The 26,371-nt window shown below is 38.5% G+C and overlaps 5 protein-coding genes across 5 annotated transcripts; 2 read left to right on the top strand and 3 right to left on the bottom strand.

The window, feature by feature from the left end:
* Positions 1–6,522: 6,522 nt before the first annotated feature.
* LOC132790194 (endoplasmic reticulum-Golgi intermediate compartment protein 3) lies at positions 6,523–9,084 on the top strand. Its single transcript, XM_060798653.1, has 6 exons — positions 6,523–6,724; positions 6,804–7,155; positions 7,212–7,371; positions 7,428–7,605; positions 8,684–8,888; positions 8,949–9,084. Exons 1-6 carry the CDS (start codon positions 6,637–6,639, stop codon positions 9,082–9,084), a joined length of 1,119 nt encoding a protein of 372 aa, XP_060654636.1. The 5' UTR covers positions 6,523–6,636.
* On the bottom strand, positions 7,625–8,365 carry LOC132790195 (reactive oxygen species modulator 1). Its single transcript, XM_060798654.1, has 2 exons — positions 8,040–8,365; positions 7,625–7,946 (listed from the first exon to the last, which is right to left on the bottom strand). Exons 1-2 carry the CDS (start codon positions 8,171–8,173, stop codon positions 7,838–7,840), a joined length of 243 nt encoding a protein of 80 aa, XP_060654637.1. The 5' UTR covers positions 8,174–8,365; the 3' UTR covers positions 7,625–7,837.
* LOC132790193 (U4/U6 small nuclear ribonucleoprotein Prp31) lies at positions 8,947–10,984 on the bottom strand. The gene is made up of 3 exons (XM_060798652.1): positions 10,308–10,984; positions 9,623–10,241; positions 8,947–9,568 (listed from the first exon to the last, which is right to left on the bottom strand). Exons 1-3 carry the CDS (start codon positions 10,868–10,870, stop codon positions 9,239–9,241), a joined length of 1,512 nt encoding a protein of 503 aa, XP_060654635.1. The 5' UTR covers positions 10,871–10,984; the 3' UTR covers positions 8,947–9,238.
* Positions 10,985–11,294: 310 nt separating this feature from the next.
* On the top strand, positions 11,295–16,266 carry LOC132789377 (probable DNA mismatch repair protein Msh6). The gene is made up of 4 exons (XM_060797349.1): positions 11,295–12,749; positions 13,261–14,871; positions 15,288–15,773; positions 15,840–16,266. The coding sequence occupies exons 1-4, from the start codon at positions 11,403–11,405 to the stop codon at positions 15,984–15,986; spliced, it is 3,591 nt and encodes a 1,196-aa protein (XP_060653332.1). The 5' UTR covers positions 11,295–11,402; the 3' UTR covers positions 15,987–16,266.
* A 498-nt stretch (positions 16,267–16,764) lies between these two features.
* LOC132789378 (glycoprotein 3-alpha-L-fucosyltransferase A) lies at positions 16,765–20,657 on the bottom strand. The gene is given in 6 exon segments (XM_060797350.1): positions 16,765–18,170; positions 19,189–19,372; positions 19,436–19,656; positions 19,658–20,180; positions 20,255–20,459; positions 20,576–20,657. Coding segments are annotated over 5 exon segments (1,530 nt in total). The 5' UTR covers positions 20,341–20,459; positions 20,576–20,657; the 3' UTR covers positions 16,765–17,654.
* Between the last annotated feature and the right edge of the window lie 5,714 nt (positions 20,658–26,371).

Here is a 26,371-nt window from a genome sequence, read left to right as displayed (position 1 = left end):
ATAACTTTTTCTCACTTGTGTTCGCCCCATTCATAAGCCAACTGTACAGCCGACAAAATACAATCAAATTGCTTATGACATTGCAAATATTGCATTCGCAATGACACTAGCTGATAGATTATGCTTAAATATTGGATTAATCTGAATGGTAAGGACCATAATTTTCACATGTATAGTGACAAAAAAAAATTATTATTGATTTAATCAAAATTTAAAGCTTTTTACAATAAACAGGTTTTTTAAATCATTTAAAGTCAATATTGAGAAAACAAGAAATGTTAATTCATGTTGTTACATTCAATTTAAATCAATAAAATGGATTGAGTAAAAATATATTATATATAGTATAAGATATTATAATATCTTAAGGGGTCTTTAAACTATATTAATCTGCTTTAGCAGATTTTATAAAAGGTCAGTTAACTAGTTGTATTTGTTATTATTAGTAATACTAGCAAAATAATCAATAAATTATATAAGCACCTCATGCAATTAAGATTAAGTTAATAAGTTATTTCTTTTCTTGTAACATATGCACAAATTCAACCTCTTGTTAACTAAATAAAGCAACTGAAGACATATCTTTTATAAGCCTCTTGAACTTGTCTACAACTAGTAGTCAAAATATTTAAGAGCTCGATTTTATATTTATTGTATCTATTAAAACATAAAAGAACATAAAACTTTATTATGCATCAGTTTAAGAAACTCAACTCAATCAAAAAGTCAACACATTATTAAACATTACTGTACTTATAGAATTTACTGATAGACTTATAAAGCAATTGTAAATTACAATAATCGAAGATAGGTAATTAGCGCATTTGCACAATTAAAAGATTACTAAATCGACTTTAATCAATGCGATTTACAACACCAATGCAACTGTCAAAGGCAAATGTAAATAGCAATAAAACTTTGCCCAAGGTGCCGTTATCTTTGAAGTAGAGAAAAATGAGTGTGGTCGTAATATTTGCATACTTCTTTAAAAGCAATAACTAATGCTTGAAGCAATGAAATGACTTGATAAATTATGCAATAAGCAACTAACATATTTTTATTTAGGTTATTTACTTTTCAATTATCGAATTATTATTTGCAGCTGGATTTTACTGGGTTGAGTCTACAAAAGTTAGTCAAAATGATTAGATAAACTTTAAAATTGCCTGTTTACAATTCGCAGAAATGTAATAGTAACATTATTTTTAATGAGTTATAATGAAACTTTAGTAAAAATCACACCCATTACTAAAAAAGAAAACTTTACTTTGCCACTTGAAGTTGTTGCTCGCGGTATGAGCAACATAATTTACATTAATTATAACGCATTACGAATGCAATTAATGCGCGGTGACAATTAATAACGCCACAAGAAATGTGAAGCAATTAATAGAAACTTTACGCACTGCATCCGACACATGAATGAAATGTGTTTATGTCAATTGCAAAGACAGGTGGGCAAAAGCTTGCATTCACAAGTGAGTAAAGATCAGTGTAAAAGATAGCATAAAGAATAACAAGTTGAGGGCCGAACTACTAGACCAACAACATAATTTTTTCTTTTCTTTCTGAAATCCCTATGAGGGAGTAACTGTTGGCAATGCGCATAGAATGAATAGTAGTAGTAAAAGACTATGTTAAAGAGCAGCTGCCTAGTTTAATGATGTGTTTTCGAAACAAAAGGGTAATAAACATGAAATGGGCATACACTTCACGATATGGGTTATGTAATTATGATGTACAATAATAATAAGTATCATTATAATGTTAACAATTATCAGAGAACAAGTTGCAGCGAGCTGTGTAATGAGTACATTTTAAACTTCAAGTAACTGTTACTTGCACTCGTTACTCGTTAAGTTGCATATATAATTTATCGTTATAGCTGCGATGGACTGACTCTTCGCTTTTTATTGGTCTAATTAAAAGCTCGTCCTCTTTAATTCATTTCCGATTAATTAAGTATAATATATTACTTACTTTATTAAGATACTTATTAACTTTGCGGGCTTACATATAATTAGAAACAGACTTAGAAAAGGTTTGATTTTATAATTTTGTAATAATTTCATTCATTAATACGCCCATTCTTTAATCTCAATGAAATTTTTGAAGTTTTCAATAAAATTTGATATAAGAATAGAAATAAATGAAACCCGAAATATTTTAATTGGAAATATGAATAATGCAATAGAAAAGAATTTTGAAATAAAATGACTTATAGAAAGAAATGCAACTCAAAAAAAAAAGATTTGGTGGCTCTATCTATCACAATATGATATACTTTTTTCCTATTAAGCATGCTGTTATGTCGTCTAACTTTATAATCCCTTCATAAACCACTTCTGAAGTAGAGTAATGTAAATTTTAAGTTCACAATAATTTGACCACGATACGATCTCAATATAGACCGGAAATCAAATCTTGTTATATCACTTTTACCCAATTTAATTGGCTTAACGCTTTAGCTGACGAATCGTAATTGAAACTTTTGTGGGTTGAATGAATATTTGCAGCATTGCAGTGTTCAATTGCCACCGGCCACATTTTTGGTCTAAAACAGGAAATATGTTCAAAACGTGGCCGAGTCGCTTGTTAGTCGCTGCTGGCAGTTAAGATACAAATACAAATGCAAATACGAATACAAAATAGCAACTACGAGTGTGTGAGTAAAATACTATAACGAAATATACAGATACAAAATAATGTTGGCAGTTGGCTGGGCTAATTTGTCGGAAATGACATTTTTGGGTTTTAGTGCGGAAGTGAGTTCGAGTACTATGCAAAAACAGAAAAAAAAAACGGAGAGAAAATGTCGAGGGGGCACAAAGTCAATGGCACGAGGCTGTGTCATCCATTTGGTAAAATATTTCAAGTCTTAGCGCGACACTTTGGTAAATTGCACGCTCAAGTGACGCCTGCTAATTTAATTAATTTGCACCTGGGCAAAATGGCAAAAAACTTTGACAACCCGCCCACAGTCTGTTATTCCCCGCTTTGCTTTTTGGAGAATACCTTTTAGTCCTCTCTTCGGTTCGCAAGTTGTGCCGTGTAATACACGTAATTGAAACATTCCTTGACCAAAGTACAAAAAAATAAAATAAAATAAAACAAAAATAAAGAAATCAAACCAAAAAGAAAAGTTACTTTTGCCGCAATTATTTGGCACGTCTCCACTAATTAATTACGCCTTTTGGTCAGCTACCATTCCCCAGAAATAGGGTTGAGAAATGAAGCAGGGGGAGGAGGCAGTAGAAAGCAGTAAGTTTAAAATGTCCACGTTTAATTAAATATGGCGAAGCGGCTCTATAATTAATTTCGGCACTGCAATTTTTGTTTAAGGAATAAAATGCCGCATAAAACACAAAAAAGAAAAAAAAAACAGGAGCCAAAGCGAATAAATGATAGAGCGAAGGAAAAACCGAAGCAAATCTCAGGACGACATCTGCACGGAGTGCTCCAGAGACTGGAGAATGGAGGAGTTTTGGATCCTGGAGGAGAAGTTGGTGGGGGCATGAGCATTAAAGTGTCAATATCCATTAGGCGGTCCTGATTGCTTAAGCTGCTTTACGCCAAGTTCTTTTCTGCTTTACAGTTGCCAAGTTTCTTACACACATTCTCTCTCTCTCTCTCTCTTTCTCCCCGTTGCTCTCTGCATTTCTCTATGGCTCTTTCTACTTTCACCTTCCCCTTTCAGCCTTTGTCTGGGTCTCTTGGCTTTTATTGTCCGTACAGAGCACAATGACTCTCGTTGTTCTCGTTGTTCTTGGGTTCATTGTTTCAAATGAGAAACGACGCGAATTGGTTAGAACGAAATGGTTAGAAATGCAAATTAGTACGGCTGACGATAGCACGCTAGATAAGCAGCCAGTTAGAAGCGACTTAGATGGTGACATGACAAAGTTCAAATACCCTACGTCAACTGAACACAATGCAGTCTATATATATATAAACACAATATCATAGGGATTATAAGCATCAAGGGCGAAAGGGAGAGAGACAAAATGCTAAAAAATTCAGCAAATTGCTCATTGAATTAAAAATTATATCGATACTTAAGCATAAAGTGGGAGTGCAATGCAATGTAGAAAGAGATGAACCAATTTTAAATTCTATTCAAGATTTAATCTTCGGAATGTAATAAAGAATATTTACCAACAAACGCTTACAAATATTTTCTTCTTTTGTGGATTATAGCTAATAATATTTATTTTCTTTATGCGATGACAAATGTTATCCTTAAATTTAATTAAAGATACGAGACTTTCCTTAATTCAACAAAAGGTTTTTTGCAACAGAATAAATATTTTATTGGAGTGCAATGCAAATTTGAAAGGAAATGCAAATGAACTTTATGCAAGATTTAATTTTTTGAATTTAATAAAAAGTTAAAAAGAAAGAATACAGTTATCTTATTTTCTTGAATATTTACATTTTATTTACAATTTTTACACTTTTATCTTTAATTCAATAAAAGCTATTTGATAGGAGATTAAACATTTCGATACTCAAGTTCATATAAAGTGGGAATGTAAATTAAACGTGGAAAGAGTCTGAAAAATTTTTAATTTTCTTCAAGAATTTCTGTAAATTATTTGCCATGATAAAGAAAAGATTTGCATCTTTTGAATTTAAAAGATTTTATAACAATAATTTTGAAGAGGATGAGAAATATAAATTATAAAAATTCTTAGAAATTAAATATTTTCTTAAATTCAATAAAACTTATTGTGCAAGAGAATAAATTTGTCTTTCATTCATATAAAATATTTCTTAGGATTTTTGTACTTTTGTAATTAAAAGTTATTTTTTTAAGTAGGTGTATTCGCAGAATTGAAGATTTTTATGTTGACCCCGCACATCTTCATTTATTAATTTTAATTAGGCGACATTAAGCATCAACCGTAACATTTTACATAACCATTTGATCTTCCACCGACAACAGCGTTCTTATTACCTTTAACCTTGCTTATCTTACAATTTACCTAAAAGATCCAGCTGCTTACAATTTGAATACCCTATCTTTTAGTTGTTGATGTTGTTGTTGTTGTCCCGAGCCAAGAAAGAAGAAAAATTGCACGTAGCTAATCTTTGTCATCTGGTGCCGTGCCTGATTTTGGATTACTCAACAAAGTAAATTCAAAAAGCTTTCAAGTTTCAGGCTCGCCAATTGCAAAGCGATGGAATGGGATGAAAACGCAGACAAGAGAAGAGATGATGGAGTAGAAGAAGGGTCAAGGGAATATGTATAGAGAGAGCTGCCTTTGCGGACTTAAGCTTAATTGCTAATTACACAAATTCGCGGTATGCGTAACCGTATCTTAGGATCGACCCGCGCTCATGTGGGGTTCGCCTTCAGTCAGCCATGGCCAAAACGAAGCCAAACCAAACCAAGCCAAGCCAAGCCATTGGTGATTTATATTTAAGCACAAACTTTTAACTTTAACCAAAATCCCCTGGCTGCCCGATTACTCGCCCTCCTCCTTCTTATTGTTTGTTGTAACTGCTTTTTGGGGCTGCGGCAATAAGAACAACAACAACAACAACAAAAACAATAATAACAACCCTTAAAAGCTAAACGCTGCGTGGCCTGTCGAAGCTTGTGGTTCCATTCAATTAACCTTTCATCTGTTTAACATGTATTATAAAATTAGACGCGCTCTTGCAGACCATGCCACCCGCCTAAGTAGGCGTGGCATGTAGCAGGCTTTTTGGGGCCTAATGTATGCGTAACCACAGCCTCAAGACATGACAACACTATTAAACAATATGTCCCAGTCCCACGGGCCAACGTGGCGTATGTAGGTGGTTTCATAGGTCGCTTTCTTAATTAAACAACAAGATGGCGGCGGGCGCTTTGGGCCGCATGCTGCGTATTGTGGGGAGAGGGAAAGGACGCTCCACTGGCCATTAGCAAAGTGCATGGCAAGTGCTTAACATGGATATCAATTGTGTATGTGATGATTTACCTAATACTGCGTTCCGTCAAAAGTTGATCACTGTAGAGAACACTACAACATATCGTACAAATTTTTGCAATAGCTAGTATAAAGCTGAAGGTAAATCTCCTTTTTGTATACCATAAGTTGCCATATAATAACGTAACGTAGTTGTTTCTAGACTAATTAATATTTTAATTACTTAAAGCTCTTCATCTGAAAATAGCGCTAGCGACATTTTGACGATTATATTTTGTAAACTAATTCAGTATAATAATTTAGAAGTTGACCTGACCACATTATCAAGCAATACTTATGTAAACTTTGAAAAAAGGTTTCCTGTAAATATTGATTTTACCGTCTACGTATAAAAATATAAAAATGTTTCCTAATACCTCTGGCTCATATCATTGCGATAACGAATTGTAATAACAACAATACAGAAATATTTCAAATTGCGCGCTCTGGCAAGCAAAGCCATTTTCCACAATGTGGCAGCTCCTTGCAGATACAAACCTTTTTTCGGTCATGTGGCAATTGCAATTATAGACTTAGTGGCAACGTTGCTCATTGTTTTTCGTTGTAGGCCTGCAGCTGATAGTCCACCACGTCACTCTGCTTATTCCGCTTGCACTTGCTACAAAATCATGTAAATTCGTTTTTATTAATTTTTGTGTGTTGTAATTGTAAATTGAAAATGAAATTCGGTGATGTACTGCGTCGCCTAGACGCCTATCCACGCACACTCGACGATTTTAGCGTACGCACAGTGGGCGGAGCCGCCGGTAAGTTTTTGTTGTTTCTCTTCTTGTGTTTTTGTTGTGCGGCGTACTAATAAGTAAATAAACCAACTTTATGGCACAGTTACTATCATTAGCACGAGCATCATAACGGTGCTGATACTGCTGGAATGCCTAAACTATATGACACCCACGCTCAACGAGGAACTTTATGTGGACACCACACGCGGGCACAAGCTGCGCATTAATCTGGACGTAACGCTTCACAATCTGGCCTGTAATTATATATCCCTCGATGCTATGGACTCTTCAGGTGACACTCACCTCCGTGTCGATCACGATGTGTTCAAGCACCGATTGGACCTTAAAGGAGAGCCGCTAAAGGAGACTCCAATCAAGGAAATTGTAGCGGTGTCGCCACCCAATAAAAACACCACTTGCGGCAGCTGCTATGGTGCCGAGCACAATGCCACACAGTGAGTCTTGACTAAGCTGCACGTTGTAAAAACTATGCTTAACCTTTTACTTTTAGTTGCTGTAACACTTGCGAGGATGTCTTGGATGCGTATCGCGTGAGGAAGTGGAATATGCAGATGGACAAGATCGAACAGTGCAAAGGCAAATACAAACGCACCGACGAGGACGCGTTCAAAGAAGGCTGTCGCATCCAGGGACACTTGGAAGTGAACCGGGTTAGTTAGCGCCCTCAATTTCTATCACATTTCATTCAACAAATCTCTGTTTTTAGATGGCCGGCAGTTTCCACTTTGCACCCGGCAAAAGTTTCTCCATTCGTCAATTCCACATACACGACTTCCAATTCACCAATGTAAAGCTATCGCACACCATTAATCATCTGTCCTTTGGCGAGAAAATTGAGTTTGCCAAGACGCATCCATTGGATGGACTGCGCGTTGATGTTGAGGGTGAGTACAAAGGTCTTATTTGATTTTGGTTTTTGGCTTAACAACTCGTCTATTGCAATAACTTATAGCATAATTTCTAACAGCATTTTTGTAACGATATAACTCGACAACTTATTTTTTAAGTTTCATTTTTGTTTTTTGGGGGAGTAGAAGTCTGGAGGAATCATCTGGGTATCTCTCAATATTAGACCAGAAGAAATGCCATCGAGTTCCGAACAAGACTGCAGAACTTTCAGCAGCGTATTCCTGTGCCAATGGCCATGAAGGTGCCAAAAGTGCCGCCGCCTTGTATCATCACTTTGCCCACGTTATTAATCAGTTCACGACCTCGCAGACCGTATCTAAAAACGAGAGTTTCGATTTAGCCCGGCACAATTACATAATCTGCCCGCGACGCTTGCGTCATGATGTGGCAAAGTGAATGAGAGACTCACCTGAGTGCCGAGAAGCCGCCGAAGAGCGCTCCGCTGGCCATTCCCACACAGAAGCCAATGGTGAAGCCGGTCTTCATCTTATCAAAGCATGTAGGGCCACCCTGTTGGGAGAAGGAACCGCTTGGCAGTGGCATTTTTGTTGATGTTCCGTCTGTCTGCTTTTGTACGATGAACGGTTAGGCAATAGAATATTCTTCAGTTGCTTTTGACGTGCGTTGCCTAAATTTGTTAAATTTGATGCCTAAAAACTACAATTTTTTTTAGATTTTGTTAATCGTTGCCGACTCCAGAAAACAATTTTAGCTGTCAGCCTGTTTTTTTTTTTGTACTTTGCTGTCAAATATCTGGCATGTGTGTCAAAGCAGCTCTGTTGTCGTAGTACACGCGTATTTGCGCCAGATGGCGCTGTCATACAGATTGCGTATTATAGTCAAATGACACTTAGCGATTCCTGGTGCGTGACCGTTACAAATGCATTTTGAATTTTAATTTGAATTGGTATTAAAAAGAAAAATGGACAAATATGTTGCAACTGCGTTAACATTTATAAAATATGAAAATGTAGTTAAAATAAATTAAGTTACGGATAAATTGCTTACAATTTAACAATATTTAAAATGATATATGTATTTAAATCATTTCAGAGTCTAAGAGCGAAATGTTTAACTACTACTTAAAAATTGTGCCCACGCTCTATGAACGCCACAGCGATGGCGAACCCATCTATACCAATCAGTTCTCCGTAACGCGACATCGAAAGGATTTAATGGATCGGGAGCGTGGCATGCCAGGCATCTTCTTCAGCTACGAGCTGTCCCCACTGATGGTCAAATATGCCGAGAGGCACAGGTGAGTAACTGTAAAGTTGACTAACATAAATCAATTTTAAATAAATAAAATTTCTTACAGTTCCTTTGGCCACTTTGCCACCAATTGCTGTTCCATCATTGGCGGCGTCTTCACCGTTGCCGGAATTCTGGCTGTGCTGCTAAACAATTCGTGGGAGGCTTTGCAGCGCAAGTTGGAGGTGGGCAAACTCAGTTAGCACAATAAATTGGATAATTTCAAGAATCTCTGCAGCTTTATTAGCCCATAAACTCATTCCACAAGCGCATCGAATTTTTCTCAATGCCCCGACAAATCTCTAAATAAAGTGCTTATATTTATAAGAAAAACGGAATTCGTAATTCGCAGTAGTCTTAAGTGGTTCGTTTGCCCACCGATAAAAAGCCAGAGGTATTTGAGAAATACTTGGCTTCGGTATGCGAACGTTCCGCCGCTTGGGGATTGACAATTTCCAGACCCTGTAGTGGCGTAAAAGCCACGCTCGAAGCTGTACCAGAGATTTGACGTTTGACTGTTGTGTTGCCGCCGTAGACTTGTTGTTTCTGTAGATTCTTCTGCAGTGTTTTGCTGATGCGCACCTTAGTCTTCTCATCCAGCTGCGGCAGACGAATGCGTCCAGTGCCCGTCTTGCCAATTGTGCCTCGCGAGTAACCCAAATCTCCCTGGTAGGCATCTTCTTCGATCTGTAAATGATAAATATTATTAACCAGTACATAAGAGATCTCATTGCTACTTACATCGCCAAAGTTCATGCGGTTCGCCTGCTTGCGGAACTCGGTCAATGCATAACGTTCCTTCATCTTTCGCACTCGCTTACCACCGCGTTTCTTCTTGCTGCCCTCAATGGGCTTCGGCAGCGGCTTAATGAACTTCACCGGTGGCGGTTCCTGCAGTTTGTCTAGCTTCTTCTCAATGTCTTCTTTGAACTTGAGTCCAATCTCGCCATGCACGCTCTCATGGCACGCATCAACGCGGGCAGCCAACACGGATTTGGCTGCCACCAATCGAGCTGCCTTGCGACGCAAATCGGGTGCCGTGTCCTGCACAATCTGTGAATAGTACACATAGCCGGTGTGGGGCAACATTTGAGTCTGTGAGAAGCCCGAGAGCGTCTTCTTCTGGGAGCCCAACACCTGCACATTGCAGGCAGGCATCTTTGAGAGCTTTGTCAGGCCGCCAGCAATTCCCAGCAGCTTGGCAGCTGTGGAGGCGCCTACAATCATGGATAAGTTGGGTGCTATGAAGGTCATCCGGCTCTCCACATACTCGTAGATCTTGGACTTGAAGTTGTTCAACTCAATGGCCATTTCGCAAGCCTCATCGATCTTTGCCTTCTCGGCGGGCGTCAACATTGTGCTAAAGAGTAAAATATGTTACAATATAAATAGCGTTGTATTGATGAAAATAGTTCAGCTTACTCACCCCTGTGTGGTGGATGCAGTCACCGAGACTATCATGATGGTAGCCTGCGTCAAGATCGCCTGCAGCTTCTCGTTGTTTTTCACCTGATCCAGATCATTGCCCAGCTCCTTGACAGCCAACAAATACTCAATCTCGCCGACAATCAGCGAATCAAGTTCGGGAAAACGTTTCTGATACTTTTCTTTGGTAAACTTGTGTATGATGGATATCTCGTTGTCCACATCGACAGCAATGGCATTTGCATCCACAATCAGACAATATTCCGGATCAGATTCCACGCTGCCCAACATTTCGGCAGCAGTGCGTTGACGGCTCGCATAGTGCTCGATTTGCTTGAGTGTATTCTGCAAGCGATCTGAGTCCCGAAGTTTGCACAGCTCTCGTACCGATTGAACCGTCACATCCACTTCCATGAGGTTTGGTGTCGGCTTCAGCAATTTCTCTGCGAGCTCTTGGGTGAGTGTGGCCTGCTCCGCCTCGTCGGCATCGGCCATTTCGGCATCGTCGGCATCATTGTCGTTGTCCTCCTCGAGATCAGCAAGTAATTCATCAGCCAGCGACATGTTTACCACTTAATTTAAAATTGTTTACAGACTTTTTCTAAAATTTCGATCCTTGTTGTCGTTGTAAACAAAACGTTTGCTGTTTTTGCTACAGCTGTTTCCGATTTAGAGCTGCCACATAGTCAGAAGTGGCCACCCTAACCGGCTTTTGCCGTAGTTGCCACATAAGTGTATGTGTTGGTAGCAATATTATTGGACAGTTTGTATTTTCGAATATTATAAAAATATATTTTGAAATATTTATTTTGTATTTTAAAATTAAAATAATAAGATTTGTTGTTGCTTCTTTAAATAAACATATACATTACAATACATTATTTGAATTAAAAGTGCACCAATTTAATTGTAGTAACAATGGTTTTGTCACAGTTCACAGCTGATTTACCGGCCCCAAATAACAAGCAAATTTTCTCATCACTAGCGTTAAGCGTTGCCATATATTATATAATCCCGCCTGATTTTGGCGCAGATTTTTGGCGTCTCGGTCTTCCGGTATTCGCAATTTGTAAACTCGATAGCGCGCTCAACAATAATGTCGAAGAAATTAAATACAAGTGCTGGCGGCACGCCAAAAAATACCTTGTTTAATTACTTTGCCAAATCACCAGCGGTTGACAAAAAGAAGCTCACACCAAGTATTGATAAAGAAGCTCAAAAGGAAAATCTACAAAACGCCAAGGATGTGCTTATTAAAAAGGAGCCGGAGTCGAAATCGAAGCCAGCTGCCAAGCGCAAGTTGTCCATCGCTGAGCCTGCAGAGGAAGACAGTGACATTGAGGAGCAGAATGGTAAGCGCAAAAAGAAACGTATTGTGGTGCCAGAATCTGAGAGCGAAGAGGAATACGAGTCCAAGTCGGAGGAGGAGGACTTCTCTGAAGATGGCTCCGATTATCAGCCAGATGAAAAGGATGCCACCATTAGCGAAGAGAGCGACAGTGGCGACGAAGAGAAAGATGATGATGACAGCGCCTCTGAAAAAGAACCCACTCCCAAAAAGCCACGCAGGAAGCCCACAAAGAACTTCATTAACAATAACAACAACAATGAGCCGGCCTCGAAGAAGGTTAAGCTGGAGCAGGAGCCTGTGTTGGTCACAGGTGGCACGTTGATGGAGAAGCTAAAGCATCTGCAGAGCAATGCCAAAAAGGATGCGGCGTACGATGACATTGTGACCACAACATCGAACTTTGATGAGCCCGTTGTATGGCCACATCAGAAGCTCGAGTTTCTGCAGCCGGAAAAGATCAAGGACAAGGCAGGCAGGCGACCAGATCATCCCGATTATGACAAGAGCACACTGCATGTGCCCGAGAAGTTTCTCAATTCGTTATCGCCGGGAGTGCGTCAATGGTGGGTCCTCAAGTCGGACAACTTCGATTGCGTGCTCTTCTTCAAAGTGGGAAAGTTCTATGAGTTGTATCATGGCGATGCCGATGTGGGCGTCAATGAGCTGGGCTTCACCTATATGCGTGGTGAATTTGCGCACTCTGGCTTCCCAGAGATCTCCTTCGACAAGATGTCGTCTATATTGATTGATCGTGGCTATAAAGTTGCTCGTGTGGAGCAAACAGAGACGCCTGATATGATGACAGAGCGTTGCAAGCGCATTAAACCCACCAAATTCGACAAGGTTGTGGCACGTGAAATCTGCCAGATAACGGATCGTGGCACCCAAGTCTTTGGCTCCCAGTGCACCATAGGACCCAATCATCAGCCCAACTATATGCTCGCCTTGGTGGAGCAGGACGAGGGCAGCAACAGCAAGTACGGCGTCTGCTTCATTGACACCTCGATTGGAGACTTCCATGTTGGCGAATTTGACGATGACAAGAGCTGCTCCCGACTGCTGACACTGCTCTCCCATCACATGCCAGTGCTGGTGAGTTGAAATCCCTTTTAATAGCTTAAATATTGAAGTCAATTTTGTAATAAATTCACATAATTCCTTAATATTAAATAATCGAATAATATAGTCAAGTCATATTGAACGTTTGCATATATTTTAGAAGGAAAAACAGAATAGCTTCTAACTATAACAATACGAACTAACAACATACAGTATACGACATTTTTATTGCACTTTAAGTAGTTATAGAGCAAAAAATTGCAAATACTTGTATAGTAATAAAAAGAAAAAAAAAATATTTTAGACATTCGAAATTTAATACATAATTTCAATAGAATTTTACGATTTGGAAGACTATAAATTGGGGATAAATTGGGACAAAATTAAAGAATGAAACGTTTAAGTTTTCCATGTTTTACCAAATTTTTATTATAAATTATTATATACTAAATATGCTTTACAATCTCATGTTTCTTTTTAACTAGACTTAGTTTAAAAATTAGTTCAATACAATAAGGAAATATTTTGTATATTTTGTTTCTAGCTACTCCATGAGAAGTCCGCTCTAAGCTCGCGCACTCAGCAAATCCTGCGCACCGTGCTCGGCGGCATTCTCAAGGAGCAGCTGCCCAGCTCTGGAACACAACTGTGCAGCGCTGAGAAGACGTTGAAGCTGCTCGCTGAACGCTACTATGCTGGCAGTGGCAACGATGACAATTGGCCCTTGGTGTTGCGCAGCATGCAGTCCGACACGGATCACTTGGGACTTACGCCAGCAGATCCTTACAAGCTTGCTCTAAAGGCTCTCGGGCAATGCATTCACTACATAGCCAAATGCAAGCTGGAGCCGAAAGTACTCCCAATGGCGCGGTATCAGCTCTATGTGCCACCAGATGAGCAGGAGGGGAACAAGCCAGCAGCAGTGGCCTCAAAGTTGCGTCGCTCGCATATGGTGTTGGATGCCACCACGTTGTCCAATCTGCGCATCATTGGCGAGGAGCATTCGCTAATGTCTACGCTGGATCATTGTTGCACCAAGTTTGGCAAACGTTTACTCCATCATTGGCTTTGCGCGCCGAGCTGCGATTTGGAGGTCATTAAAGAAAGACAGCAGGCAATTGGCGAGCTATTGAATCGACCAGAAGAGCTGCAGCAGTTGCGCGCTTTGTTGGCTCCGATGCCTGACTTTGAGCGTCACTTGGCACAGATTCATTTGTTTGGCAACAACCAGATTAAACAAGCAGATCATCCCGATTCGCGAGCCATTCTCTTTGAGGAAAAGTTGTACAACAAACAGAAGCTACGCAGCTTCATGAGCATTCTCAAGGGTTTCGAGACATTGATGCAATTGCCTGCAATGTTTAAGGACTCGGAAACTGTGCTTCTTAAGCGGTTGACTCAATTCCAAGCGAACGGCGGCGGCTTTCCGGATCTTAGCAAGCAGCTGGAGTTCTTTGAGCATGCCTTCGATCATGAAGCCGCTGACAAAACAGGCGTCGTTGCACCACAATCCGGCATCGATGCAGACTACGATGAGGTACAGGATCGCATTGCTGAAATCGAAGGACGTTTGAAGACCTATTTGACCGAGCAGGAGCGACACTTTGGCTGCCGTGTCGTCTACTTTGGTTCCGACAAGAAACGCTATCAGCTGGAGGTACCTGAATCGCATGCCCACAAAGCCAACAAATCCTATGCGCTGGAGGGGCAGGTGAAGGGCAAGAAACCCGCTCGTCGCTATACCACAAATGAGACCAAAGCGTTGCTCAAGGACATGCAACAGGCTGAGGAGGCACGCAATGCAGTGCTCAAGGATTTGGCGCGTCGTCTGTTTGAAAAGTTCTCGAATCATTATGAGCAATGGAAGCAGTGTATCGACTGCGTATCCACGTTGGATGTGCTGGGCGCTTTGGCGGAATACGCACGTCAGCAGCTGGTCATCTGTGTGCCGGAGCTGGACTCGGCACAGTCGCAGCCCTTCATCGAGCTAGAAGAGGGCTATCATCCTTGTGTGAATGCCTCCACTTATATACCCAATGGCATGCAGCTGGGCACGGATGCGGAGGCGCCGCTGTCGCTCCTTACTGGCCCCAATATGGGTGGCAAGAGCACGCTGATGCGGCAGGTCGGCTTGCTGGTTATCATGGCGCAGATTGTAAGTATTTTAAGCAATTCATTTAGTCGTAATTTTAATGTCATCTAATGGATAGAAAACTAGTTTCACCTAGTCACAGATGAAAGTATAAAAAGATCAAATTAGACAACTCCAATCATAAATAATACTTATAAATTTGTACCAATGTTTGTCACTTACATGTCGGATAATCTGAGACCTAGGGGCACCAAAGGTTGAATTGGAATTTATCTAAGCTTCTTTAAATCGAAAAACTTTTATTCGCAAGCAAAGTTTAAAGGGCTAGACTTATGATACTTGTTTGGCAAGTTAATTTAAAATTATTTAAATGATGACAGTTCCTTAAGATAGATTTTTAAGAAATTGAGTACGAAGGATACTCAATTATCCACCACTCTTATCTTTCTAACTTCTTATCTTATTGCTATGCTTTGCAGGGCGCTCACATTCCCGCTGTCAGCTGTCGCTTCTCGGTGGTCGATCGCATATTTACGCGTCTTGGCGCACAGGACGATATTCTCGCCGGGCACAGCACGTTTCTTGTGGAGCTCAACGAGACGTCGCTTATACTCAAGCATGCCACAACCCACTCGCTGGTACTGCTGGATGAATTGGGTCGTGGTACAGCCACCTATGATGGCACAGCTATTGCTGCATCGGTGGTCAACTTTTTGGCCAATCTCAAGTGTCGCACGTTGTTCTCGACACATTATCATAATCTGATTGATTTCTTTCACATGGACAAGCGCATTACATTGGGTCACATGGCTTGCATGGTGGAGAACGAGGACAACACAGATCCCACACAAGAAACAGTTACATTCCTCTACAAATATACAGCTGGTGCCTGTCCCAAATCCTATGGCTTTAATGCCGCCAAATTGGCTGGCATGCCGCAGGGCATTATTAAGCGTGCTTACGAGGTAAAGTTCTTCGCTTGAATTATTATTTTTGCAATGTTCTAATATTCATTTTGTCTTCATCTGTAGCTGTCGAAGAAAGTGGAGGCCATTGCATTGCAGCGTAAAATTACGGCCAAAATTGTGGCAGCTGCCGTCGGTGATGTTGACCAGAAGCAAATGAAATTGAACAACTTAAAAGATTTGCTGCAGCAGCTGAAACTGTGTCATGCTTAAACAAACGGTGCTATGCTTACCTAAGATTATTTGGAGGCTTACAAATAGAATAGAAGAGCAATGAAACACCTGCTCATATATTTGAACAATCTGTTGAAGTGTCATTGAATTTTCCAACTGCATTTATTTCGTGTTTATTTTTTTTTTTGTACTTAATTTTAAAATGTCACGTATACGAAGCTTTTTAAGCCACTGGAATATGCCATTGAATGTTGAAACACTTGCCAGTATTTTAATTTAAACAGAATTCATGTCGATTTGTTGTATTTGTTGCATTGTTTATTTTTGTATCACAGTAAAAATTAAAAATTAATCAAGTTCACAATCAAAATACATACATACACATATGATATTATTAAATGCTTACAAATTAAACGTTATTCGTTAATAAATATTGCTAGAATTGTAAAAAACACACAGTTCAATTGAAGTTCACAACTAAAATTAACAATTATCCACATTACTTATTGCGAACATAAACTCAAAACTCATATTTATAGGATTAAGAATACACACACATATTAAATACAATAATATTGCGAATAATGCGCTAGCATTGTAATTATGTAGGAGTTGAAAAGTCAAAATGGGCATTTTGTTTTGGTTCAGCTGTTTCAACTCTCATTATCTCTCTCTTATTTTTTGTATGGTTATCAAATTAAAATAACCTTTGTAAGTGTATAAAAATAGGAATGTTGTTTTGTTTGTTGTTATTCGATCAGAATAAAGCTCAGACTTGTCTGAGTATTGCGCGATGCAGTTTTGTGCGATTCTTGCAGCTACAGTTAGTACATATAGTATGTATATAGTACTTGTAATTAATATTGATTCAACTAAAAGCAAAGCTGATGCAGATCTGCAACATAAGGACAAAAAACCGAAGCAGACGAAGAACTGTGTTTGCTCCACTTTTCGCTTGGTTTGCTTACAAAAATGCTTACAAAACGATTTATAATTATACGGTATATAGGTATGTATATATATAAGTATATAGCTCTACTATATAAGCTATTCCATAATGCTACTGAACATTGACATTTACTTCTGTGTGTCTGTGTGTATCCTGTTTTCGTATGAATGAGTGTTAATGTATGTTTCTGTGTGTTGCCTATGCGCTAAATTGGACTTGCGTTTTTAAACAACTAAATATATAATTTGTATTTGAATAACTAGGCTAGGTTCTCTTATATATTTGGTATTGTATATGTTACAATGATCTTCTTGGGATCTTTAGTCTATAGGCTAGTTTCTATGCGCTTTTCTCCCTCCCTTCCTCTCTTTCTTCATTTGTGATGCGAACTTTCCTTGAAAAGGAACTTTGCATAGACATTATTATCCCCGATTTCTTTCTGACCGAGGTGTTGTGCGCCATGCTCGTTTGATTATTGATTTGCCCCGATTTTGAAATACTTATTAGAAGCGACTGTTTGCACTTAGTTCTAGCTAGAAAACATTGACGTTAACTTCGATAAAACGAAGCGAATTCTCTTTACACATTACACATAAATAGTACAAACATTACCTACAAAAAACAACAACAATATACTAGAGCCACACATAGTCGTATTGATTTTTTTGGTTTTGGTTTTTCTTACGTTCTTTTTGGTTTTTTGATTATGTTATGACACCAGCGCCGTCCACTATCTGAACGTGTGGAGCAACCCCAACTCAATCGTCGCTAATCACATCCTTACGCGCCCTCAAATTGCGCCACGATCCCGATGTGCAGACACCGATGCCACGCCACCAATCGTTGACATCGTGATACCAGGACGGCTTGCGAAGCTGCTCCTCGTTGTGCAGCGTCGAGCAGACTCGACACCAGTAATATGTGTTTATGAACTCACCGGTGCCCTTCCATTTGAAGTAGGAGTTGTACAGTTCGTCGTCCTTGTCGAGTATGTGCAGATACTCGGCCAACTCTTTGGGCGAGGCAAACTCATCGATGTGGATGTAGGATCGTCGTGGTGCACTCACCTCGTAATCCTCTGGACGAGCACCCATCACTATGGGCAGCACTTTGCGATTGAGGGCGTTCACAAAGAACTTTTCGGTTATGTAATCCTTGCAGTTGGAATTCTCAAATGCCAGATAGAACTTGTAGTCGTTGTCCAGTATATCGAAGCATCTGTCCGCTGTGCTTCTGGGACATTTGTAGTTGCCACAAGCGCCATAAATATCCACCTAACAGAGAGAGAGAAAAAAGAGACCAGAGTTTAAGTACATTTTAGAGAACATATTTGAGGATCCCCTAATCTATTATTTCTTATATGACAAAGAAGTTCACAATTATAATCTGTACACAAAATTAAATACCACATTGAAAATATCTGAAGTTAGGTACTTAAAGTTAAATAAAAAGAAAATACAAAAATTTTTTAACTCGAAAAAATTGATTAAATATTAATAATAATTTCTTAACTATAAAAAATCGAATAATAATCCCTTACATTATTAATTGATTATTCAAATATTTCAAATTAATCAGCATTATATTCGTGATCTGAAAACATTCTTTATATAACAAACTAGCGATATCCTATAAAATTCCTTACCTAAAAATATATAATAATACTGATAAAAAATGAAGTATTCCGAACTGTTCTTTAAAAGTCGGGCATTTTCAAATTAAGATCAAACCAATCTCAATCTCAATCTAGGTCTCAGAACTCTTTTTATATTTAAGCTTGCAATAACCTACGAAATTTTGTTAAACTAAAAGCTCACACAAAATGAAGTATTTTTGAAGTAATTATTTTCTTTAAATATCACTCAATGATTGACTCTTGTAAATGACGTCGAAAACAATTAAGCGACTCTAACTTTTGGTTCTGAGCCTTCAAACTATCTATAATCTACGAACATTTTGAAAAAGATAAAAAAATTAAGTATTTTGGAGTACATGTTTTCATGTGTGCCTTACAAATGAAGATAAAAGCAATTAAAACTCACTAATGTTTTTTTCTGTGCCTCGAAACCGTCTATATATATTAGAATATTCTAGCAATATTCAATGAAGTATTTTTTTTAAATATTAGCTGATAAAACAAACACTAAATATTCATTGTTTCTTGAAGATAAGACTAATTGAGGCTCACTAATGTGCCAGAAATAACAATCCGACATTATTTACTTCCTTTTCATTTCAGTTCATTTAAGAGCAAACAAAAGTAAATTATTCAAATTCCCCCTCAGTGATTACCTCAATGTGCTTCTGCAGTTCGTGTGCATACTGCAATCGTCCATTGCGTGCTCCGCAATTGGAGACAAACCAGGCGACCTTCTTCGTCTTGTTGAGGGCATAGTTATGATCCTGCTCCAGTTGCTGCACCTTTGTGTCATAGTACTGCCATTTCTCGTACGGAGCCATAACCGTGCTGTCACGTCTAGAAAGTATTCATTAAATAATTGATTAGCTGCACTCAAAGTAAGTTTTATCAACTACTTACCTGTACGTTGCCGTCCAGTTGATGGCGTCGGGCACTTTGACGTTTTGTGTGTGATATGGACACTCCAGGTAGTACATCATGCTGACCTGCTTGTGATTACTAGGACGACGAATGCCCGTGGGTATGTAATTATCCTTGTAGAGTATCATGTCCGCCACACTGGCCAGATCCCGATTGGCAGTCAGCTCGCAGGTGTCCACTGGACACTTGGAGCGCAAAAAAGACCTCGCGTCCCTTTTTGACATTCCACGGCCCGAGGCCATTGTAGAGCAGAATGGTTTTCAGTTTGCCACTCGCCTTGATCTGTTCGTAGTTGTGTGGCACATACATCAGCTGATTCACAACACGATCGCTGTGCGGATCCTGATGGGGAAACAGTCGTGGGGCATGCAACTTCCGTGCCTTGCGATTGCTGAATGTTTTCGCCGGCTTCGGATAGTATTCACCATTGCGGAAGAACCAAGGTTTGGCTGTGGCCGCCGGCTCTGAGCGCTTCTCGCCCGGCACCGACTCCTCCTCCACCTCCAGCTGTGGCTCTGCATCGGCTTGGGCAACAGGTGAAGCTGGCGGAGCTGATTCATAAGCCGCCGCCGTGGTTTCTTCCTGCTCACCGCTTTTTAATTCATTCGTATCGCCGGCAAAATCGCGTTGCTGTTGCTGCTGCTGTTGTTGCTGCTGTTGCTGTTGCTGATGGGAAGGCGTCAAAATAGGTCGCGCTATTTTCGTCTTCCATATCTCGTACTCTCTGTCAGCGAGCGGGAATGTCATGATAAGCCCAAATGTCGAACAAAAAAATGGTTATTAATTGATGTTACTCACTTGAGATTGAAGCCAAAGATCAATAATAGCGCGCATATCAAAGTAAAATAGAAATACTTTTTCAGCGATATCTTCGGGCGTCGCATTCTGAATTCTCTACACTCTCAGACTTTCTCTAGGATTTATATATAGGGTTTATACTCCTCCGCTATAATGTTAGGATCTCGCGATCTGTGCACTGGCTCAACTTAGTTCACACATTGCGCTGTATTGAATAAAATACACAAACAATTATTTAATATTTTATAAAATATATTTTGTTTACATTTAAGAAGATAATATCGACTATTAACATTTAAAACACAATGCCCGAACAATTACATAAATGTTAATTATCTTTTAGTGTTGCCATCCAAATTACTTATTTGGTTTCGAACGCGAGATCCGAGGTCTCTTTTTAAATATATGTTTTTTTTTTCTAATCTATCACGTTCATTCACGTTCGCGCTCACATGGAAAACTGCGCTCGAACCCGAAAAGGTTTAGCTCTATAACCAAACACACACTTACACACACACACGCACCCACACACACACACTCACACACATATACGTAGTTGTGGGTTCATGTGGCTTGGCGCCGCTTCATTGACTTTATTGCGTCATGTTATCTTCAAAAATTATCACACATTTTTTGAGAGGGGCGTTACGAACCATTTTTGATAAGCTCTGCTTCAATTTCCATGTGGTATTTTTTCTAAACTGCCTCAATGACGAGGCCTCAAGAACCGCCTTAAACTTTGAGGAGTGTCTTTGCTGCACGTGTTGGCAGAAGTATTTTATGCATTAGTAAAATAAAATTCGCAAATTCGTCATAGCAATTTTTAGCAGGTGTATCCGTTCGTCACTATGAGGCAAGTGTGAAACTTTGGTGGCACAGAAAAAATACACAAAATTATTACGTATACGTAATACGTTGCGTATGCTGAATATATAATTCAATTACTTTACATTTTTGAAGGGTTGATACTGATGAGCAGTTAATAGGATTAAAAAACAGATAAATAACGGAGTGGTTTTAAAGCTATTAGCGACTAAATGAGAAATTTATTGATTGACATTTTACATAAATTGCGGTTCCACAAATTGAAATAAGGAATAAAAATCAACTGCTGCATTATAAAAATGTAATAAAAATAATTCAATAATTTATAATTATAATTGACATGGTTGTTCAGCACAGCAATTGAATACCCTTCTTGACCCGTATGCAGGGTATACAAATTATCAAATAAAAAAAGGCATTCTTTAAAAAAAAACATTAAAGAACATAACATTAAACAAATTGTACGCATACTTTGCTTATCTCAAACTTGCAGAGCACAACACACATTATAAAAGTCAAAAGTGATGTGGAAGAGCAACACTCTTCTTAGGTGTTGACAGTTTAAATAAATATTTTGTTTTATGCTCTTATCACACCTTCAATTTTGTGCAGCTGAAAAAGCTCTTGAAATAATTTAAAACATTTTCTTCAATGATTTTGTTTCCAAAATAATAATAGAATCGACCTTGAAATATTGTGTTTCCCCACAAACGAAAACACTTTCGTTATCGAAGAACGAATATGAAACGAAATCGAAGCAACTGAAATGTAATTAAAGCACTTGTTCTTTCTATTTAAAGCCCCATTCGAGATCAGTTCATCAGTTTTGTACACTTCATTTCACGGAAATTATTTACAAGTTAGTTCCATATTAAAACAGTTCGTTGATTGCTTTTCGCTTTTCTGTTGTCGCTGTTAATGTTGATGATGTTTTTTGGAGTAGTTGTTGCTGTTGTTGCCTGCAGGAAATGTGCCAAACAAAACAATGGGGCGTATGCGCAATAAAAAGAAGTATGAACAGATAAAAGGCGAGTGGCTTTATGAGCTATGCCATTTCATAGCTCTGCCTCACAGGCATCTAATTACAGCGGTCTATGACGTTCCGGATACTTGCAGCTTAGCCCTGCCTTCATTATAGACTCACGAACGGGGTAAAAAGCGTTGAACTAATCAAAGTGGGGGAGCCAGCAAAAAAAAGCCAGGCTACACAAACAACTTGTCCAACCATCCAACCATCCATCCATCTATCATATGTCATTTACGGCACTATTTTTCCATATTTTTCTTTTGAGGGCTTTACTATGTGTGTTAGTGTGTGTGTGTGTGTGTGTGTGTGTGTATGTATGTGTGTGTGTGTGTGCTCTAGCCCTCAGCGCTTGCAATGCCTGGGCCTAGCCCTCGGCTTGCTTTTGGTTTGGGTTTGGTTTGCATTTCTTCTTGCTTCGGGTGGAGGTTTGTTTGTGGCAGGACTCTTAACGAACCACGCGCTACTTTACGTGTTTAAGTAGTGAAAAGGGGCGGCAGGAATGAAGAGTAGGGAATGGGTAATGGGGAATAGGAATAGGGCAGCGCACACTCCAGTTGCCTCGACTATCGCACTTTTTGACGGTTTTGACAGGCCAAACACAGTCCCATTCCCACTCCCATTCACAGTCCCATTCCCAGTCCAAGTCGCAGTCTTCCAGCCAACTCGACTCTCATAAAAAATGTAGTTATAGCCATTCATTCATGTTGCAAAAGTAGGACTTTACTGGCATGTGCATACAAAGCAATGCAAAGACATACACACTCACACACACTCGTTATAGAAGTTCTCTGTGTGTGTGCGTGTGCTGAAGGATAATATCCTTTTGGTTTGTAGCTGATAGATAGCAGGAATATTGCTTGCAGCCACTAAACAAATACAAAAGGAAAAAGAAAGCGCTCCAAATTCATGTCGAAAATGTTTGGTTTGGAAAATTTCCAATGATATTTCTCAAGGGAGAAAAAATAATGATTGCTTCTCTAATTGCAATGTCCTTACTACTCACTATTGTAACGCAAACAGTTGTTTATTTTCCCAAAAAAAAAAACTCTTCTAAGCTTATAAATTTTTAGTTACTTCATCGTTTGTAAATGCATCAGAAAATATGGAGAATTTGGTTCCAAATTTAAATGCAAAAAAAAAAGATTTTCAATTTTTAGATAAATTATTGAAAACCTATTTTAAAATGAAATGTGTATAGTCAATAAAACTCAATTTAAATTTTTAACAATAATTTCTGTTATTTTTTTCAAGATAAATTTTTTTTCGTAATTATCAAAACAAGAAATAATTTATGCATCCCCAGGGACAAAACATTAAAATATGTTTCGAAAAATACGATCGATTGTTAATTACTATAAATACATATGTTATGCAAAACCCAATAAAAAGAAACGAAAAACAAAAAAAAATACACTTTTTAATGTGTTTTTTTTTTATAATAAATTCAATTCAGATTAAATTAATCAATAATAATAATAATCTCAATAGCTCAGTTCAAATCGAAACCAAGCCATTTTTTCTCGGTATACATTTGTAGTTTGTGGCTATGACTTTGTTATTTATTATTAGCCAATTATTTGTTTCAGTCCAGAAATTCCCTTGTGGCCTGTTCATTATTCGATATCAATGGAGTTAAACGATTTCTTAGAAATGTTTTAATATGGAAATTAAAGCAATAAACCAAAGCAATAATGTGACCCTTATAATCAACTTTTAATTCCAATTAATTTCAAGAAATTTGTTTCATATGTTATATGGCGCGTCATTATCATTATCAGTTCCGAGCTGATATGAATGAAATTGAACTGTTTGGCTGCGGCTTATCGGGAATTGTGACGTGTAAACAATGTTTAGAATCCAACTGCAGAGCTCTGCAATTTTGAAATAGAAATTCAGATTGCAGATATCTGACATATATGTGTTTAGGGGCTATTGATGGGTAATTAGTTATTTATCACTGTGATAATGCTGTAATCTATTTAGGAGTTTCATTTGAGAAATGGAAACATACTTTGGGAAAGTTGTAATTAGAAAATTCAGGTATAAAAACCAAACTGTATTTTGAACATGCACCAGCAAATGGTGAAGTAAAAAATGTGTCATTTAATAAACATATTAATAATGTAGTAATATAAAAGAATGTATTTATAGCACACAACTTGTGGTAAAAACATTTATTATTAAAAATGCGGGTATAAATTATAGTAATGTGGCTTTTAAAAAGAGAGAGCAGCTATATCTTTAATAACTCAAGTCATCGGCGTTTCGTACTTCAGATTAAAAAAACTTTAAATTCGTTGCTATGTGAACGCTAATCAGGAATCGTAATTTCGAAAGTAGGTTTAAGCAACATGTTCTAAATTCCGCTTGCATAGTTTTTAATGTGCCACATGCTCGCCTTTGGCATTGTTTCAAAAATATTCCGTGTGTTATCATTACATTTCCCATCGGCGCTTTTAAAGAGCCGTACCCATATAACAACATACCGACGCCTACGACAGAAAGGAAAAAAAAAACAGAACCTCTCGCTACTCACAACACTCACTTCTAGGGCTTTTGCTCAATTTAGATATAGATATATACATATATGTTTGTGGACAATATGTTTATATTTAGTTGTAGTGGTGTAGTGGCCTATTGTCAAGGCACTTGATCCTGTGCATTTAGTATGTCAATATGCCTATAGGAGGCCAACTCTTGACTTGCATGCATTGTTTTCATAAATATTGTAGGAGGTTGTGGGGGGCGGAGGTATGAGAACGAAGGCGAAGACGAAGACGAAGACGAGGATTGTCTGTCCCCATTGTTGTCTCTACTTTGCACGTTGATACACTTGACTTCCCCACTCGAAACACGTAGGTGGTGGAGAAGAAGGTGGAGGAGGAGGAAAAGGAAATAAAAGGAGAAGATGTAGTAGAAGGAGAAGGAGAACCTCTAATAGAAGGATAGGCAGCAGTTACACAAAGGTCTCTGTTATTTTAGGCTTGTTAGTTTTCGTTTATTTTTTCATCACTTTTTCTGTTCACTAGTAAAACTTTGATATTTTTAGCTTAACACACACACACACATACACATGCGCCCATTACAGCAGCCCCCTTTGAAGGTTTCAACCCCCCGCTGTGCTTTAACTTTTGACCATCCCTTTGTCGTAATTGCGCTTTAAGAGTTGCAACTGCTCTGCAACATCAGCAAAAATAAATTTTGCCACTTGCATTCTCGGTTTTATTAGAGTTTGTTTTAAGCTTTACAACCAACCCCTCCCACTTTGGGGGCAAGTCACGCAATGTCTGTCTGCGTCATGTGTGTGTGTGTGTTTGTGTGTGTTACTTTATTGTATTTTTGTTCTTCTGTTCTCCTTGCCTTCCTGTTTGCCTGCCTTGTCTCAATCAATAACACTCTGCTGTTTAACCTTTAATGTTATGAAGAGACTTTTAACCCCAAGACGACAACAACAACAACAAAAAGAGCAGTGAACGTCACATTACTTAAAAATAAACCGGTAAAATTAGTTAGTTCCCTAAAATAGTTGAATAATTGTAATGACCTCGAAAAATCACCGCATAAAAAATTTGTTGACAATTTGAAAATAGAATTTAACTATACATATATTTTTTATTTTTATTTTTGTCCTGCCTTAATCAATAACATTGTGCTGTAAACATTAATGGTTTCGGGTTAAAAACACTTTTAACCCTAACAAACGTGTTAGCAACAAAACTCAAGTTTTTTCTAAACTTTTTTAATAGCTTTTTGCCATTTGATTTAAGTCTCAACTTACACAATTTATTGACGTTGTTTCTTTGGCGTGTTGCGTGCGAATTTTGCTTAGCTTTAATTATTATGTTAGATGATTTGGGTTTTTCTTAAATTTATAATTTTTTGCACGCTTCTGCACATTTTTTGGCTGTTGTTTTTCTTTTTTGCACAGACACACTCTCACACACACTCACGGCACGCCGCACTCACACACTAGCAAGAGGCGCTTCGCTACGAATTTGTCCTTTACGTATTCACGTAACTTTTGCAACTGCTCTGCCAATGTACATAATAATTAGACTCCAGCCAGACAGCTGGGCCACAGCAGCAGCCGAAGAGCGTAAGAATGGTTGAAAGAGAGCCAGCGAGAGAGCGAAAGCATTGCCAATGAAATGCTGAGAGCGCATTTTAAATTCTTGAGAATAGCCATTTGATGTCATTTAATGACGTTTTTTTAGCTGACGACAGCGGCAGATGCGCAGACTCTATTATGTGCCAAAATTCAATTG

This window comes from Drosophila nasuta, chromosome 3 (genome assembly GCF_023558535.2).
Source record: "Drosophila nasuta strain 15112-1781.00 chromosome 3, ASM2355853v1, whole genome shotgun sequence".
Lineage (NCBI taxonomy): Eukaryota > Metazoa > Arthropoda > Insecta > Diptera > Drosophilidae > Drosophila > Drosophila nasuta.
The sequence above is the reverse complement of the archived record's forward strand: the minus strand, read 5'-3'. Positions and strand labels throughout refer to the sequence as shown.